At 50.8% G+C, this 15,753-nt stretch overlaps 1 protein-coding gene across 1 annotated transcript; it reads right to left on the bottom strand.

The window, feature by feature from the left end:
- Window positions 1-1,810: 1,810 nt before the first annotated feature.
- On the bottom strand, window positions 1,811-2,962 carry LOC100285742 (F-box domain containing protein). Its single transcript, NM_001158633.3, has one exon. It carries the CDS (start codon window positions 2,915-2,917, stop codon window positions 1,892-1,894), a length of 1,026 nt encoding a protein of 341 aa, NP_001152105.1. The 5' UTR covers window positions 2,918-2,962; the 3' UTR covers window positions 1,811-1,891.
- Between the last annotated feature and the right edge of the window lie 12,791 nt (window positions 2,963-15,753).

Raw genomic sequence — 15,753 nt, 5'->3', positions numbered from 1 at the left:
CTCCGTTATCTCTTGTTGCCCACGCTCGGTGTATCCCTTGGGTGTACAGGGACTTGATGGCCACCACAACCAATAGACGAGACAGGGCTACATGTAACACCTTATATACCCTGAGGATGCTCGTAACTGTCGTGATAGATTTGGTTTGTTACGAAGCGATTTTGATGTAACAACCTAAGGTGGGAGAACCTTCTGGTGTTTCGGCCCCACAGCTCAGCGAAGCAAGGACACATCGCTGACTGAGCACACACCAAAATAGCGACCCTTTTTGAATGCATAACCTAATGAAAAGAACATTCAAAATTCCATGTTTAACTTATTTTTTTTAAAATAAGTTCTAATGTATAGTCTCTATTAAAGATACTTTAACTAAAATCCTTAGAGATATTTGTAAATATGTATAGTTCAACAAAGGGATAACTAATTCTCATAGGGTGTTTTCAATTAATCTTTTATTAGAAATCATATTTATTTTAGGCTAAGTCTAAATAAAATTTATATTAAAAGTTAATTTAATTCAAATCTTTGGAGAATTGTACTAAACTCCAAAAAAGATTTTTGGGTGCTAAAAGAAATACACCGAAGGAAAGGGAGATCTGCAAGGAAGATAGACAGCCACACAATCCACAAGGCTTAGGGGTTGTTTGGTTTGGTGCCTAAGACGCCATAACGTGCCTAACTTTTCTGTCTAATTTTAGTTCTTAAATTCAAGCGACTAAGTTTAGGCAATGTGTGGCACCTTAGGTAGAAAACCAAACAGGTACTTAGTCCATACATGGAGCACCGGAGTATGAGGGGACAATTACTTAGGCAGGTACACCAAAAAAAAAAGAGGGAGCTCCATGAGGCTGCTGGAATGAACTGGGCAATGAAGCTCAGGGCACCAACGCTGGAGAAGGATGACGGCGGTTAGGTGGACTATAGCAGTGGCAGTGGTGTGGCGAGGTGAGATGCAGAGGCGGCGACGCAGAGGAGGTGCAAGGGTGGCGGAGACCGCACGGCGGATAGAGAAGTGAGTCTAAAGCGCGGGATCTCAGCCGCCTATAGTTGGATCTCGGCCGCTTGTGAGCAGACGAGGGAGACGAGAGAGTATCTGTCTCAACTCTCAGTTTCGACTAAACAAGAAAATCGACAGTGGTTTAAATCATAATTTGCAATGTCGGAGCGATAGGATTATGGATAGTATCTTGCAGCAAGCACCAACCAATACAAGCCCGTCACTAGTATCAAGCAGAATTACCATAACATCAAGTCACTGACTAAAATCTACGATAACTTAAGCACTAAATTTCAATTAAATCAAGCACCGATCGATTACAATCTTATCAAGACACTGACTAGTATCAAGCAGAAACTTCGTCGTATCTTTTTCGCCTCTAGCATCGATTACAATCTGACCAGTCTACTCCACGACCCATAAAAGTAAATTAGGAGGGTGTTTGGTTTAAGAAACAAGGTGTCTAATCTTCTTCTCGGCTCTTACTTTTTTTTTTATTTGGTTTGTAGAATAAGATAACTTGATTCATTATTACTCTATTTCTCGTAAGTTAATAATTAATATATATATATATATATAGGGTATTTGGTTTTAGAAATTAGCTAGTTCATCGTGTTCTTACTTCTCACTATTTTTATTTGGTTTGTATAATAAAATAAATTTATTCATCACCAACTCATTCTAAATAGTTAGTTAGTACTAATATGATAAATGGAGTTATCCTACTAAATTTGAGTAATGAACCTATGATGTACCAGCTAAATTTGGATGGAGTGATTTTACCAACCAAACACTCTAACAAAGGATATTCCACTAAAATTTATAAGATAAAATTTATAACGCAGCACATCATGAAGCATAGTATTTATATCAGCAGCGCATGATGAGATCAAGCTAGCGATGTTTCCACCGATAGCGTGACGACGGCGAGTGGATCGCGCCGCCACCATGCCACTCCTTGCGGTCGTCCCGTGGCAGCCTCCGGCGGTGGCCGCCGCCGCTTCTGTCGACCCTAGGAGGAATCCTCTTCTCCTCCGACGGATCTTGGACGAAACAGTAACCAATGGACGGACGGACATGACAAAATAATTGGATGTAATCATCATCAAAATCGAAGTGCCACAAGAGATTCCTGAAGGTAGGATCGGGACGCCGCCTGGCCTGCGCGTACTTGTGCTTCCAGATCGATGCAATATTGAGAGTCTCCGCCTCCGCGTCGGGGCTCTCGGATTTTGGGAGGTACCTGTACCTCGACGGCAGGCACTGCCACGAAGGCAGGGCCTTGTACAGGGTCCTCCACAGCTCCTGGCCGCGCTCCGCCACGAGCAGCCTCAGCTGGGAGCTAACGCACTCCACCCTCGCGAGGTCCTTGCCGTCGGTGAGCTTTTCCAAGACCACAGCCCTGAGGTCGTCGTGCAGGGACGAGAAGCCGCTCAGCGCCAGACCGTTCCTGCGGCACAGCTTGTCGAGGAAGCACCAGCACAGGCCGTCGGCGAGCGACTTACAGATCCGCGACGCCCATGGCTCCACGCCACCGAGGCTGCGGGAGAGGAGCGGCCTCACGATCTTGAGATCCAGACGTTCCAGGTAGGCGTTCTCCGGCGTGTCGTTGCCGTCGCCGTCGCTGGTGGCGAACACGAGGAGAGCCACGTCATTTCCCTGCACACACAACAGCAGCACGGCAGCGTCTGCGCCCTCGCGCTGCGCAAGATCCGGCGCTGTGTACATTCGGCAGAGGCACGCCGAGCCTCCCGTCTTGCGCGATTGCTCCTTGCGGAGGTGCCCCGATCGTGGCTGCCTGCCGTAGGGCTGGAAGCCGGCGAAGAGGAAGGCGGCATGCAGCACTATGCCCAGCCGGCCGGCGACGTCCTCAGCGTTCCACTGCACAGCGTCTACAAACTTCTTGAGAAGGCTCGCCATAGTAGCGGTTCTTTTCTTGCTCTGCTCTGGATTGTGTGGACTGTGACATTCTGATATTTGGCATAATACCATGAGAACATCGAACGGTATGCCCGATTGCCAGGTCAAAGTGGTTGCAAGCGACTGACTTTGCTCCGTCAAATGTGACACGTATGGCTGATCTTGCCTGGGATCGGTGACATTGACCAAAAATAAGTTAGTTTCCAAAATTAGTAACATACAAGTGCAATAGACATACAACACACATATTTTGAAAAAAAACTCAATAACAGTTGAATAACAATTAACATTTTGCAAATAACTCGCATGCTCATTTTTAACTTACATGCCTCAAATTATCGTATAGGTTACTATGATGGGCATTTCAAATTGAATCAGTGCTTCCTAATAATACAGGTTGTCGTAAACTAAAACTCACCATGCTATGGATTACTTGGGCCACTCAATAGTGAGCGTTGTTGTGGTCAATTGTTTCCACCAACCATCAATTGCGGATCCAGAAACCGATCGAAGGGAAAACTAAACCATCGATGGGGCTGGCGGGCCAACTTTTTTGGATTTTAGCTCTTTTTAGGTTTTTTTTGCACAACTATGCTCAACTATGTCTTTTGCAGTTTCATTTCAAAAAATGGACCCCAACCTCGACGTCATCATCATTGGCGCCGAGGTAACGCACAACGACGCCAGTACCATTGGCGCCAACTTTTCCTACGTGGCAGCCGATGTGGCAAGTCCCAGGGGGTCGGCGCCATAGATCTTGGCGCCGACCCCCCTTGACGGCGGGGTCCAGTGCTATCCAGGGGGGTCGGCGCCAAGATCTATGGCGCCGACCCCATGAGACTTGCCACATCGGCTGCCACGTAGGAAAAGTTGGCGCCAATTATGTTGGCACCACTATGTGTTACCTCGGCGCCAATGATGACGGCGCCGAGGTTAGGGTCCATTTTTTGAAATGAAACTACAAAGGGCATAATTGTGCAAATAAATACCCAAAAGGGCTAAAATGCAAAAAAGTTGGACCTGGGGAGACTAAAGGCGTTTTTGAATGCACTAAAACAAATAACTAGTTGGCTAAAAATTGTTAGTGGAATTAGCTAGCTAATAAATAACTACCTAACTATTAATTAATTTACATAAATAGAAAAAATAACCCTAAAAAATAACGGCCCACCTCTGATATAAAATAACTTACACAAATATTTTCCAGATTGTTTTGAGCACTTTAAATATGTTCTCGTATAAAGTCCTCAAAAATATTTGTGTAAGTTATGGGTCCACATATAGAATCCTCAGAAAATTTACAAATATTTGTGTAAGTTATTTTTGATGAAAGGAGGGCTATGTAAAAGTTGAAGATTGTTTTATTACTGTTTGCTAAGTGTTACTAAAAAAATATAAAATCATTTAGTTATTGTTGGTCACTCATTTTTTATTTCTGAAGAATATAAAAATATAAGACAACACAAATTAATAAGTTATGGGCTTCTCTCTTCAATTAATTATTCCTCGAAGGTTAATTCAAGAGAGAATATTGAAAGTATGGAAAGATATTACTCGAAGCTATATACAACCCATGGAAGGTAAAATAGATTACTTAGTGTGGCACCAGAACGTGGGCCACGTCAGCTAACCATTAGCTCCCTTGGCTAGCCATTGGACCCTGGTGGTTCGGTGCACCGGACCAAGGTCCGATGTTTTTTATTCTAGAACCCGAGACTCACTTCTTCACTGTAGACGATTTCGGTTATCAAGCACTAGTGACATTAAATTTGTCGGGGACCATAATTAGGGGTACCCCCAAGACTCCTAAATCTCAGCTGGTAACCCCCATCAGCACAAAGCTGCAAAGGCCTGATGGGTGCGATTAAGTCAAGGCTCGGTGCACTCAAGGGACACGATCTTGCCTCGCCCGAGCCCAGCCTCGGGCAAGGGCAGCCGACCCCGGAGGATTTACGTCTCGCCCGAGGGCCCTCTCAAGCAACGGACACACCTTCGGCTCGCCCGAGGCCCGGTCTTCGCCAAGAAGCAACCTTGGCCAAATCGCCACGACGACCGACCGTATCGCAGGAGCATTTAATGCAAAGATGGCCTGACACCTTATCCTGACGCGCGCCCTTCAGTCGACAAAGCCGAAGTGACCGCAGTCACTTCGCCGCCCCACTGACCGGCCTGACAAGAGGACAGCGCCGCCTGCGCCGCTCCGACTGCTGTGCCACTCGACAGAGTGAGGCTGACAGCAGCCAAGTCCGGCCTCGGGCGCCATAGGAAGCTCCGCCTCGCCCGACCCCAGGGCTCGGAATCGGCCTCGGCCCCGGAAGACGACGAACTCTGCCTCGCCCGACCCCAGGGCTCGGACTCGGCCTCAGCCCCGAAAGACGACGAACTCCGCCTCGCCCGACCCCAGGGCTCGGACTCGACCTCGACCCCGGAAGACGACAAACTCCGCCTCGTCCGACCCCAGGGCTCGGACTCGACCTCGACCTCGGAAGACAGACTCGACCTCGACCTCGGAGGAGCCTCCGCCTCGCCCTACACAGGGCTCGGACCGACCACGTCACAGGAGGGGCCATCATTACCCTACCCCTAGCTAGCTCCGGCTACGGGGAACAAGACCGGCGTCCCATCTGGCTCGCCCCGGTAAAACAAATAATGATGGCGCCCCGCATGCTCCATGACGATGGCGGCTCTCAGCCCCCTTACGGAAGCAAGGAGACATCAACAAGGACTCGACAGCCCCGACAGCTATCCTTCCGCAAGGCTCCAGCGCTCCTCCGACGGCCACGACATCACACGAACAGGGTGCCAAAACCTCTTCGGCTGCCACGACGGCATGTACTTAGGGCACTAGCTCCTCTCTGCTAGACACGTTAGCACGCTGCTACATCTCCCATTGTACACCTGGACCCTCTCCTTACGCCTATAAAAGGAAGGTCCAGGGCCCTCTTACAGAGGGTGGGCCGCGCGGGGGAGGACGGGACGGCGCGCGCGTAAGCCTCTCGCTCCCTCCCACGAGGACGCTTGTAACCCCCTACTGCAAGCGCACCCGACCTGGGCGCGGGACAAACACGAAGGCCGCAGGTTTCCCCTTTTACGCCTGTCTCCCTCCGGCTTTTCTCCCCTTCGTGCTCCGTCTCGCGCCGACCCATCTGGGCTGGGGCACGCGGCGACAATGTACTCGTCGGTCCAGGGAGGGGCCTGCTGCGTGTTGACGAACAGCTTCCCATCAAGCTCCAGATGAGTAGTCTCCAGCAACCTTTCCAGCCCGGGACGGTGCTCCGTTTCGGGAGTCTTGAGTTCATGTCCCCCGACGGCAGCTACGACATGATACTACTTCCCCCGCCGCACGACAGCGACAATGGCGGCCGACAACCCGCCCGCTGGCGGCGGAATCGACGACGTCTTCCCCACGTGGCGGAAGAACAACATTCGGGTTTGTCCCGTCGTCTCCCCCGCCGACGGAGGAGGAGGCGGGGCAACCAAGGCCAAGCAGGAGGCGGCACCTCGTCGGCTGTCGAGCGAGTCGACGGCGCCAGCGCCCCAACGGGGGACATGTCGGGCATCGACTTCGCGTCTGAGACGAAGACGAGCGCCGTTTCCCCGCAACACGCCAACTCCAAGCGGACGGACGACGCCAGCACGCTCGCAAAGGACTTGCTGGGCGTCACCCTCGTACCTGAGACGACGGTGCAGTCTGCTCCTGACGTGACTTCGTCACCGCCCATCGACCAAGAGGTACCGACCGATTCCCATCTCGTGCCTTTTGGATTCAGCCTCAACCCACCAAGCGACTTCGCTTCGGTGGACGCTTTCATAGAGGCGAGTCCAAACCCTCTGGGGTACGGTATGCGGTCACCCTAGGACCAGCTGACAGTTGTCTCGACCTACGGGCCCTCGGGTTCCGAGGAAGATGACGAGCCCGACTTTTGTTGGGATTTCTCTGGACTTGGTAACCCCAGTGCCATGCGGGACTTCATGACCGCATGCGACTACTGCCTCTCCGATTGTTCCGACGGTGGCCGCAGCTTCGGCAACGAGGACTGCGGCCCAAGTCGTGAATGTTTCCACGTCGATCTAGGGGGTCCCGGCGAAGGCAACCATCTTGATATACCGGAAAACGGTGATCCCCTAGGCCTGCGCCTCGCGTTGACATCCTTCGGGAGCTAGCTGTGGTCCCAGTCCCTGCGGGGGGTCAGGACTCACAACTCGAGCAAATCCGCGAGATGCATGCCAGGCTCGATGAGGGAGCAGGAACACTTGAGCCGTTCCACCGGGACATCGGGCAGGAATGGGCAGGCCAACCTCCGGCCGGAGAAGCGCGTCATCTACCCCAGGGCATCCAGCACCGCATCGCCGACGATGTCAGGGCAAGGCCGCCACAGGCTTCCAGTGGAGTCGGCCAGAACCTGGCTGCAGCGGCAATACTTCTCCGCGTGATGCCGGAACCATCAACCACCGAGGGGCGGCGTATCCAAGAGAGCTCAAGAATCTCCTGGAGGATGCCGCGGTCCGACGGGCTACCCCTCGGAGCATCGCGCCGTGACTTCCCGATTCATGCGGGAAGCCTCGGTCCACACCGGGCGCACACGCAACACGGCGCCTGTGGCCCCGGGTCGCCTCGGCAATGAGCACCATCACCGCAACCGTCGAGCCCACCTCGACGAGAAGGTGCGCCGAGGCTACCACCCCAGGCGTGGGGGATGCTACAACAGTGGGGAGGATCAGAGTCCCTCGCCCGAACCACCCGGTCCACAGGATTTCAGCTGGGCTATACGACGAGCGCCGTTCCCGACCCGGTTCCGAACCCCGACTACTATCGCAAAGTACTCGAGGGAGACGAGGCTGGAACTATGGCTCGCGGACTACCGGCTGGCCTGCCACCTGGGTGGAACGGATGATGACAACCTCATCATCCGCAACCTCCCCCTGTTCCTCTCCGACACCGCTCGAGCCTGGCTGGAGCACCTGCCTCCGGGGCAGATCTCCAACTGGGACGACCTGGTCCAAGCCTTCGCCGGTAACTTCCAGGGCACGTACGTGCACCCTGGGAACTCCTGGGATCTCCGAAGCTGCCGCCAGCAGCCGGGAGAGTCTCTCTGGGACTACATCCGGCGATTCTCGAAGCAGCGCACCGAGCTGCCCAACGTCACCGACTCGGATGTCATCGGCGCGTTCCTCGCCGGCACCACCTGCTGCGACCTAGTGAGCAAGCTGGGTCGCAAGACCCCCACCAGGGCGAGCGAGCTGATGGACACCGCCACCAAGTTCGCCTCTGGCCAGGAGGCGGTTGAGGCCATCTTCCGGAAGGATAAGCAGCCCCAGGGCCGCCAGCCGGAAGAGGTCCCCGAGGCGTCCACTCAGCGCGGCACCAAGAAGAAAGGCAAGAAGAAGTCGCACGCGAAACGCGACGCCGCCGACGTGGACCTTGTCGCCGCTGCTGAGTACAAGAACCCTCGGAAACCTCCCGAGGGCGCCAATCTCTTCGACAAGATGCTCAAGGAGCCGTGCCCCTATCATCAGGGGCCCGTCAAGCACACCCTTGAGGAGTGCGCCATGCTTCGGTGCCACTTTCACAAGGTCGGGCCACCTGCGGAGGGTGGCAGGGCCCGCGACGATGATAAGAAGGAAGATCACAAGGCAGGGGAGTTCCCCGAGGTCCACGACTGCTTCATGATCTATGGTGGGCAAGCGGCGAACGCCTCGGCTCGGCACCGCAAGCAAGAGCGTCGGGAGGTCTGCTCGGTAAAGGTGGCGGCGCCAGTCTACCTAGACTGGTCCGACAAGCCCATTACCTTCGACCAGGGCGACCACCCCGACCGCGTGCCGAGCCCAGGGAAATACCCGCTCGTTGTCGACCCCGTCATCGGCAACGTCAGGCTCACCAAGGTCCTCATGGACGGAGGCAGCAGCCTCAACATCATCTACGCTGAGACCCTCGGGCTCCTACGGATCGATCTGTCCTCGGTCCGGGCAGGCGCGGTGCCTTTCCACGGGATCATCCCCGGGAAACGCGTCCAGCCCCTCGGACAACTCGATCTACCCATCTGCTTCGGGACTCCCTCCAACTTCCAAAGGGAAACCCTCACGTTCGAGGTGGTCGGGTTCCGAGGAACCTACCACGCAGTGTTGGGGAGGCCATGCTACGCCAAGTTCATGGCCGTCCCCAACTACACCTACCTCAAGCTCAAGATGCCGGGCCCCAACGGGGTTATCACCGTCGGCCCCACGTACCGACACGCGTACGAATGCGACGTGGAGTGCGTGGAGTATGCCGAGGCCCTCGCCGAATCCGACGCCCTCATCGCCGACCTGGAGAGCCTCTCCAAGGAGGCGCCAGACGTGAAGCGCCACGCCGGCAACTTCGAGCCAGCGGAGACGGTTAAGTCCGTCCCTCTCGACCCCAGCAACGACACCTCCAAGCAGATTCGGATTGGCTCCGAGCTCGATCCCAAATAGGAACCAGTGCTCGTCGACTTTCTCCGCGCAAACGCCGACGTTTTCGCGTGGAGTCCCTCGAACATGCCCGGCATACCGAGGGATGTCGCCGAGCACTCGCTGGATATCTGAGCTGGAGCCCGACCCGTGAAGCAGCCTCTGCGCCGATTCGACGAAGAAAAGCGCAGAGCCATAGGCGAGGAGATCCACAAGCTAATGGCGGCATGGTTCATCAAAGAGTGAAAGGGAATTAGGCTTACACCTAGTTCCTATATAATTTTGGTGGTTGAATTGCCCAACACAAATCTTTGGACTAACTTGTTTGCCCAAGTGTATAGAGTATACAGGTGTAAAAGGTTCACTCTCAGCCAATAAAAAGACCAAGTTTTGGATTCAACAAAGGAGCAAAGGGGCAACCGAAGGCACCCCTGGTCTGGCGCACCGGACTGTCCGGTGCGCCACCGGACATGTCCGGTGCACCAGGGGGACTCCAGCTCAAACTCGCCACCTTCGGGAATTTCCAGAGGCGACTCCGCTATAATTCACCGGACTGTCCGGTGTACACCGGACAGTGTCCGGTGCGCCAAGGGAGGTCGGCCTCAGGAACTCGCCAGCTTCGGGAAAAGCCAACGGCTCGTCCACTATAATTCACCGGACTGTCCGGTGTGCACCGGACTGTCCGGTGCAACTCCGAAGCAACGGCTATCTCCGCGCCAACGGCTCTCTGCGGTGCAATAAATGCGCGCGCAGCGCGCACAGATGGCAGGCATGCCCATGCTGGCACACCGGACAGCAAACAATACCTGTCCGGTGTGCACCGGACACCTAGGCGGGCCCACAAGTCAGAAGCTCCAACGGTCAGAATCCAACGGCAGTGATGACGTGGCAGGGGGCACCGGACTGTCCGGTGTGCACCGGACTGTCCGGTGCGCCATCGAACAGACAGCCTCCCAACGGCCACTTTTGGTGGTTGGGGCTATAAATACCCCAACCACCCCACCATTCATTGCATCCAAGTTTTCCAGCTTCCAACCACTATACAAGAGCTAGCATTCATTGCAAAGCACACCCAAAGAGATCAAATCCTCTCCCAACTCCACACAAAGCATTAGTGAATAGAGAGAGTGATTTGTAGTGTTCATTTGAGCTCTTGCGCTTGGATCGCTTCTTTTCTTTCGCATTCTTTCTTGTGATCAAACACTCACTTGTAATTGAGGCAAGAGGCACCAATCGTGTGGTGGCCCTTGCGGGAAGTTTGATTCCCAAGTGATTTGAGAAGAGAAGCTCACTCGGTCCAAGGGACCGTTTGAGAGAGGGAAGGGTTGAAAGAGACCCGGCCTTTGTGGCCTCCTCAACGGGGAGTAGGTTTGCGAGAACCGAACCTCGGTAAAACAAATTCGCGTGTCTCACTTACTTATTCGCTTGCGATTTGTTTTGCGCCCTCTCTCGCGGACTCGATTTGATTTCTAACGCTAACCCGGCTTGTAGTTGTGTTTATATTTGTAAATTTCAGTTTCGCCCTATTCACCCCCCCTCTAGGCGACTATCAATTGGTATCAGAGCCCGGTGCTTCATTAGAGCCTAACCGCTCGAAGTGATGTCGGGAGATCACGCCAAGAAGGAGATGGAGACCGGCGAAAAGCCCACTACAAGCCACGGGAGCACTTCATCGGAAGAGTCCCGCACCAAGAGGAAGGAGAAGAAGAAGATCTCCTCCAACAAAGGGAAGGAGAAGAAATCTTCTTCTCACCACAAAGAGAAGAAGGAAAAATCTTCTTCCCACAAGCCGCGTCGGAGTGGGGACAAGCAAAAGAGGATGAGGAAGGTGGTCTACTACGAGACCGACACTTCTTCAACATCAACCTTCGACTCCGATGCACCCTCCGTAACTTCTAAACGCCAAGAGCGTAAGAAGTTTAGTAAGATCCCCCTACACTATCCTCGCATTTCTAAACATGCACCTTTACTTTCCGTCCCATTAGGCAAACCACCAACTTTTGATGGTGAAGATTATGCTAGGTGGAGTGATTTAATGCGATTTCATCTAACCTCACTCCACAAAAGTATATGGGATGTTGTTGAGTTTGGTGCACAGGTACCGTCCGTAGGGGATAAAGATTATGATGAGGATGAGGTGGCCCAAATCGAGCACTTCAACTCTCAAGCAACAACGATACTCCTTGCCTCTTTAAGTAGAGAGGAGTATAACAAAGTACAAGGGTTGAAGAGTGCCAAGGAGGTTTGGGATGTGCTCAAAACCGCGCACGAGGGAGACGAGCTCACCAAGATCACCAAGCAGGAAACGATCGAGGGGGAGCTCGGTCGGTTCCGGCTTGGCAAAGGGGAAGAGCCACAACACATGTACAACCGGCTCAAGACCTTGGTGAACCAAGTGCGCAACCTCGGGAGCATAAAGTGGGATGACCACGAAGTGGTTAAGGTTATTTTAAGATCTCTTATTTTCCTTAACCCTACTCAAGTTCAATTAATTCGTGGTAATCGTAGATATACTAAAATGACCCCCGAGGAAGTAATCGGGCATTTTGTAAGTTTTGAGTGCATGATCGAAGGCTCGAGGAAGATCAACGAGCTTGATGATCCCTCCACATCCGAAGCTCAACTTACCGCATTCAAGGCAACGGAGGACAAGAAGGAGGAGTCTACACCAAGTCGACAACCAATAGACGCCTCCAAGCTCGACAATGAGGAAATGGCGCTCGTCATCAAGAGCTTCCGCCAAATCCTCAAGCAAAGGAGGGGGAAGGATTACAAGTCCCGCTCCAAGAAGGTTTGCTACAAGTGTGGTAAGCCCGGTCACTTTATTGCTAAATGTCCATTATCAAGTGATAGTGACAGGGGCGACGACAAGAAGGGGAGAAGAAAGGAGAAGAAGAGGTACTACAAGAAGAAGGGCGGCGATGCCCATGTTTGTCGAGAGTGGGACTCCGACGAAAGCTCTAGCGACTCCTCCGACGACGAGGACGCCGCCAACATCGCCGTCACCAAGGGACTCCTCTTCCCCAACGTCGGCCACAAGTGCCTCATGGCAAAGGACGGCAAACGGAAAAAGGTTAAATCTAACTCCTCCACTAAATATGAATCTTCTAGTGATGATAATGCTAGTGATGAGGAGGATAATTTGCGTTCCCTTTTTGCCAACCTTAACATAGCTCAAAAGGAAAAATTAAATGAATTAGTTAGTGCTATTCATGAAAAGGATGACCTTTTGGATTCCCAAGAGGATTGTCTAATTAAAGAAAACAAGAAACATGTTAAGGTTAAAAAGGCTTATGCTCTTGAAATTGAAAAATGTGAAAAGTTATCTAGTGAGCTAAGCACTTGCCGTGAGATGATTGACAACCTTAGACATGAAAATGCTAGTTTAAATGCTAAGGTTGATTCACATGTTTGTAATGTTTCAATTCCCAATCCTAGAGATAATAATAATGATTTGCTTGCTAGGATTGAAGAATTAAACATTTCTCTTGCTAGCCTTAGAGTAGAAAATGAAAATTTAATTACTAAGGCTAAAGAACTAGATGTTTGCAATGCTACCATTTCCAATCTTAGAGATAAAAATGATATTCTTCATGCTAAGATTGTTGAACTTAATTCTTGCAAACCCTCTACATCTATTGTTGAGCATGTATCTATTTGTACTAGATGTAGAGATGTTGATATCAATGCTATTCATGATCATATGGCTTTAATTAAACAACAAAATGATCATATAGCAAAACTAGATGCTAAAATTGCCGAGCACAACCTAGAAAATGAGAAATTTAAATTTGCTCGTAGCATGCTTTATAATGGGAGACGCCCGAGCATTAAGGATGGCATTGGCTTCCAAAGGGGAGACAATGTCAAAATTAGTGCCCCTCCTAAGAGATTGTCCAACTTTGTTAAGGGCAAGGCTCCCATGCCTCAGGATAACGAGGGTTACATTTTATACCCTGCCGGTTATCCCGAGAGCAAGATTAGAAGAATTCACTCTAGGAAGTCTCACTCTGGCCCTAATCATGCTTTTGTGTATAAGGGTGAGACATCTAGTTCTAGGCAACCAACCCGTGCTAAGTTGCCTAAGAAAACTCCTACTGCATCAAATGAACATAATCTTTCATTTAAAACTTTTGATGCATCTTATGTTTTAACTAACAAATCCGGCAAAGTAGTTGCCAAATATGTTGGGGGCAAGCACAAGGGCTCCAAGACTTGTGTTTGGGTACCCAAAGTTCTTGTGTCTAATGCCAAAGGACCCAAAACCATTTGGGTACCTAAAGTCAAGAACTAAAATTGTTTTGTAGGTTTATGCATCCGGGGGCTCAAGTTGGATACTCGACAGCGGGTGCACAAACCATATGACAGGGGAGAAAAGGATGTTCTCCTCCTACGAGAAAAACCAAGATCCCCAACGAGCTATCACATTCGGGGATGGAAATCAAGGTTTGGTCAAAGGTCTTGGTAAAATTGCTATATCACCCGACCATTCTATTTCCAATGTTTTTCTTGTAGATTCATTAGATTACAACTTGCTTTCTGTATCTCAATTATGTCAAATGGGCTACAACTGTCTATTCACTAATGTAGGTGTCACTGTCTTTAGAAGAAGTGATGATTCAATAGCATTTGAGTGTTAGAGGGTCAGCTATACTTGGTAGATTTTGATAGAGCTGAACTCGACACTTGCTTAATTGCTAAGACTAACATGGGCTGGCTCTGGCATCGCCGACTAGCACATGTTGGGATGAAGAATCTTCACAAGCTTCTAAAGGGAGAACACATTTTAGGATTAACAAATGTTCATTTTGAGAAAGACAGGATCTGTAGCGCATGCCAGGCAGGAAAGCAAGTTGGAGCTCATCATCCACACAAGAACATAATGACGACCGACAGGCCACTGGAGCTCCTACACATGGATCTATTCGGCCCGATCGCTTACATAAGCATCGGCGGGAGTAAGTACTGTCTAGTTATTGTGGATGATTATTCTCGCTTCACTTGGGTGTTCTTTTTACAGGAAAAATCTCAAACCCAAGAGACCTTAAAGGGATTCTTGAGACGGGCTCAAAATGAGTTCGGCTTAAGGATCAAGAAAATAAGAAGCGACAACGGGACGGAGTTCAAGAACTCTCAAATCGAAGATTTTCTTGAGGAAGAGGGCATCAAGCATGAGTTCTCTTCTCCCTACACACCTCAACAAAATGGTGTAGTGGAGAGGAAGAATCGAACTCTATTGGACATGGCAAGGACCATGCTTGATGAATATAAGACTTCGGATCGGTTTTGGGCCGAGGCAGTCAACACCGCCTGCTACGCCATCAACCGATTATATCTACACCGAATCCTCAAGAAGACATCATATGAACTCCTAATCGGTAAAAAGCCCAACATCTCATATTTTAGAGTCTTTGGTAGCAAATGCTTTATTCTTGTTAAAAGAGGTAGAAAATCTAAATTTGCTCCTAAGACTGTAGAAGGCTTTTTACTTGGTTATGACTCAAACACAAGGGCATATAGGGTCTTTAACAAGTCCTCTGGACTAGTTGAAGTCTCATGTGACGTTGTGTTTGATGAAACTAACGGCTCTCAAGTAGAGCAAGTTGATCTTGATGAGATAGGTGATGAAGAGGCTCCATGCATAGCGCTAAGGAACATGTCCATTGGGGATGTGTGTCCTAAGGAATCCGAAGAGTCTCCAAATACACAAGATCAACCATCCTCCTCCATGCAAGCATCTCCAACGACTGAAAATGAGGATGAAGCTCAAGTTGATGAAGTAGAAGATCAAGCAAATGAGCCACCTCAAGATGATAGCAATGATCAAGGGGGAGATACAAATGAGGAAGACAAGGAGGATGAAGAGCAGAGGCCGCCACACCCAAGAGTCCACCAAGCAATCCAACGAGATCACCCCGTCGACACCATCCTCGGCGACATTCATAAGGGGGTAACTACTCGATCTCGTGTTGCACATTTTTGTGAACATTACTCGTTTGTTTCCTCTATTGAGCCACACAAGGTAGAGGAAGCACTTCAAGATTCGGATTGGGTGGTGGCGATGCAAGAGGAGCTCAACAACTTCACGAGAAATGAGGTATGGCATTTAGTTCCACGTCCTAACCAAAATGTTGTAGGAACCAAATGGGTCTTCCGCAACAAGCAAGACGAGCATGGTGTGGTGACAAGGAACAAAGCTCGACTTGTGGCCAAGGGATACTCCCAAGTCGAAGGTTTGGATTTCGGTGAAACCTATGCACCCGTAGCTAGGCTTGAGTCAATTCGCATATTATTAGCCTATGCTACTTACCATGGCTTTAAGCTCTATCAAATGGACGTGAAAAGTGCCTTCCTCAATGGACCAATCAAGGAAGAGGTCTATGTTGAGCAACCTCCCGGCTTTGAAG

The sequence above is a fragment of the Zea mays genome, chromosome 5 (assembly GCF_902167145.1).
Source record: "Zea mays cultivar B73 chromosome 5, Zm-B73-REFERENCE-NAM-5.0, whole genome shotgun sequence".
Classification (NCBI taxonomy): Eukaryota; Viridiplantae; Streptophyta; class Magnoliopsida; order Poales; family Poaceae; genus Zea; species Zea mays.
Note: the sequence above shows the minus strand (reverse complement) of the source record. Positions and strands in the feature narration are given on the sequence as shown.

Bases quoted from the DNA above. Each gene is read 5' to 3' on its own strand.
- LOC100285742 (NM_001158633.3), bottom strand. From the start codon at position 2,917: ATGGCGAGCCTTCTCAAGAAGTTTGTAGACGCTGTGCAGTGGAACGCT.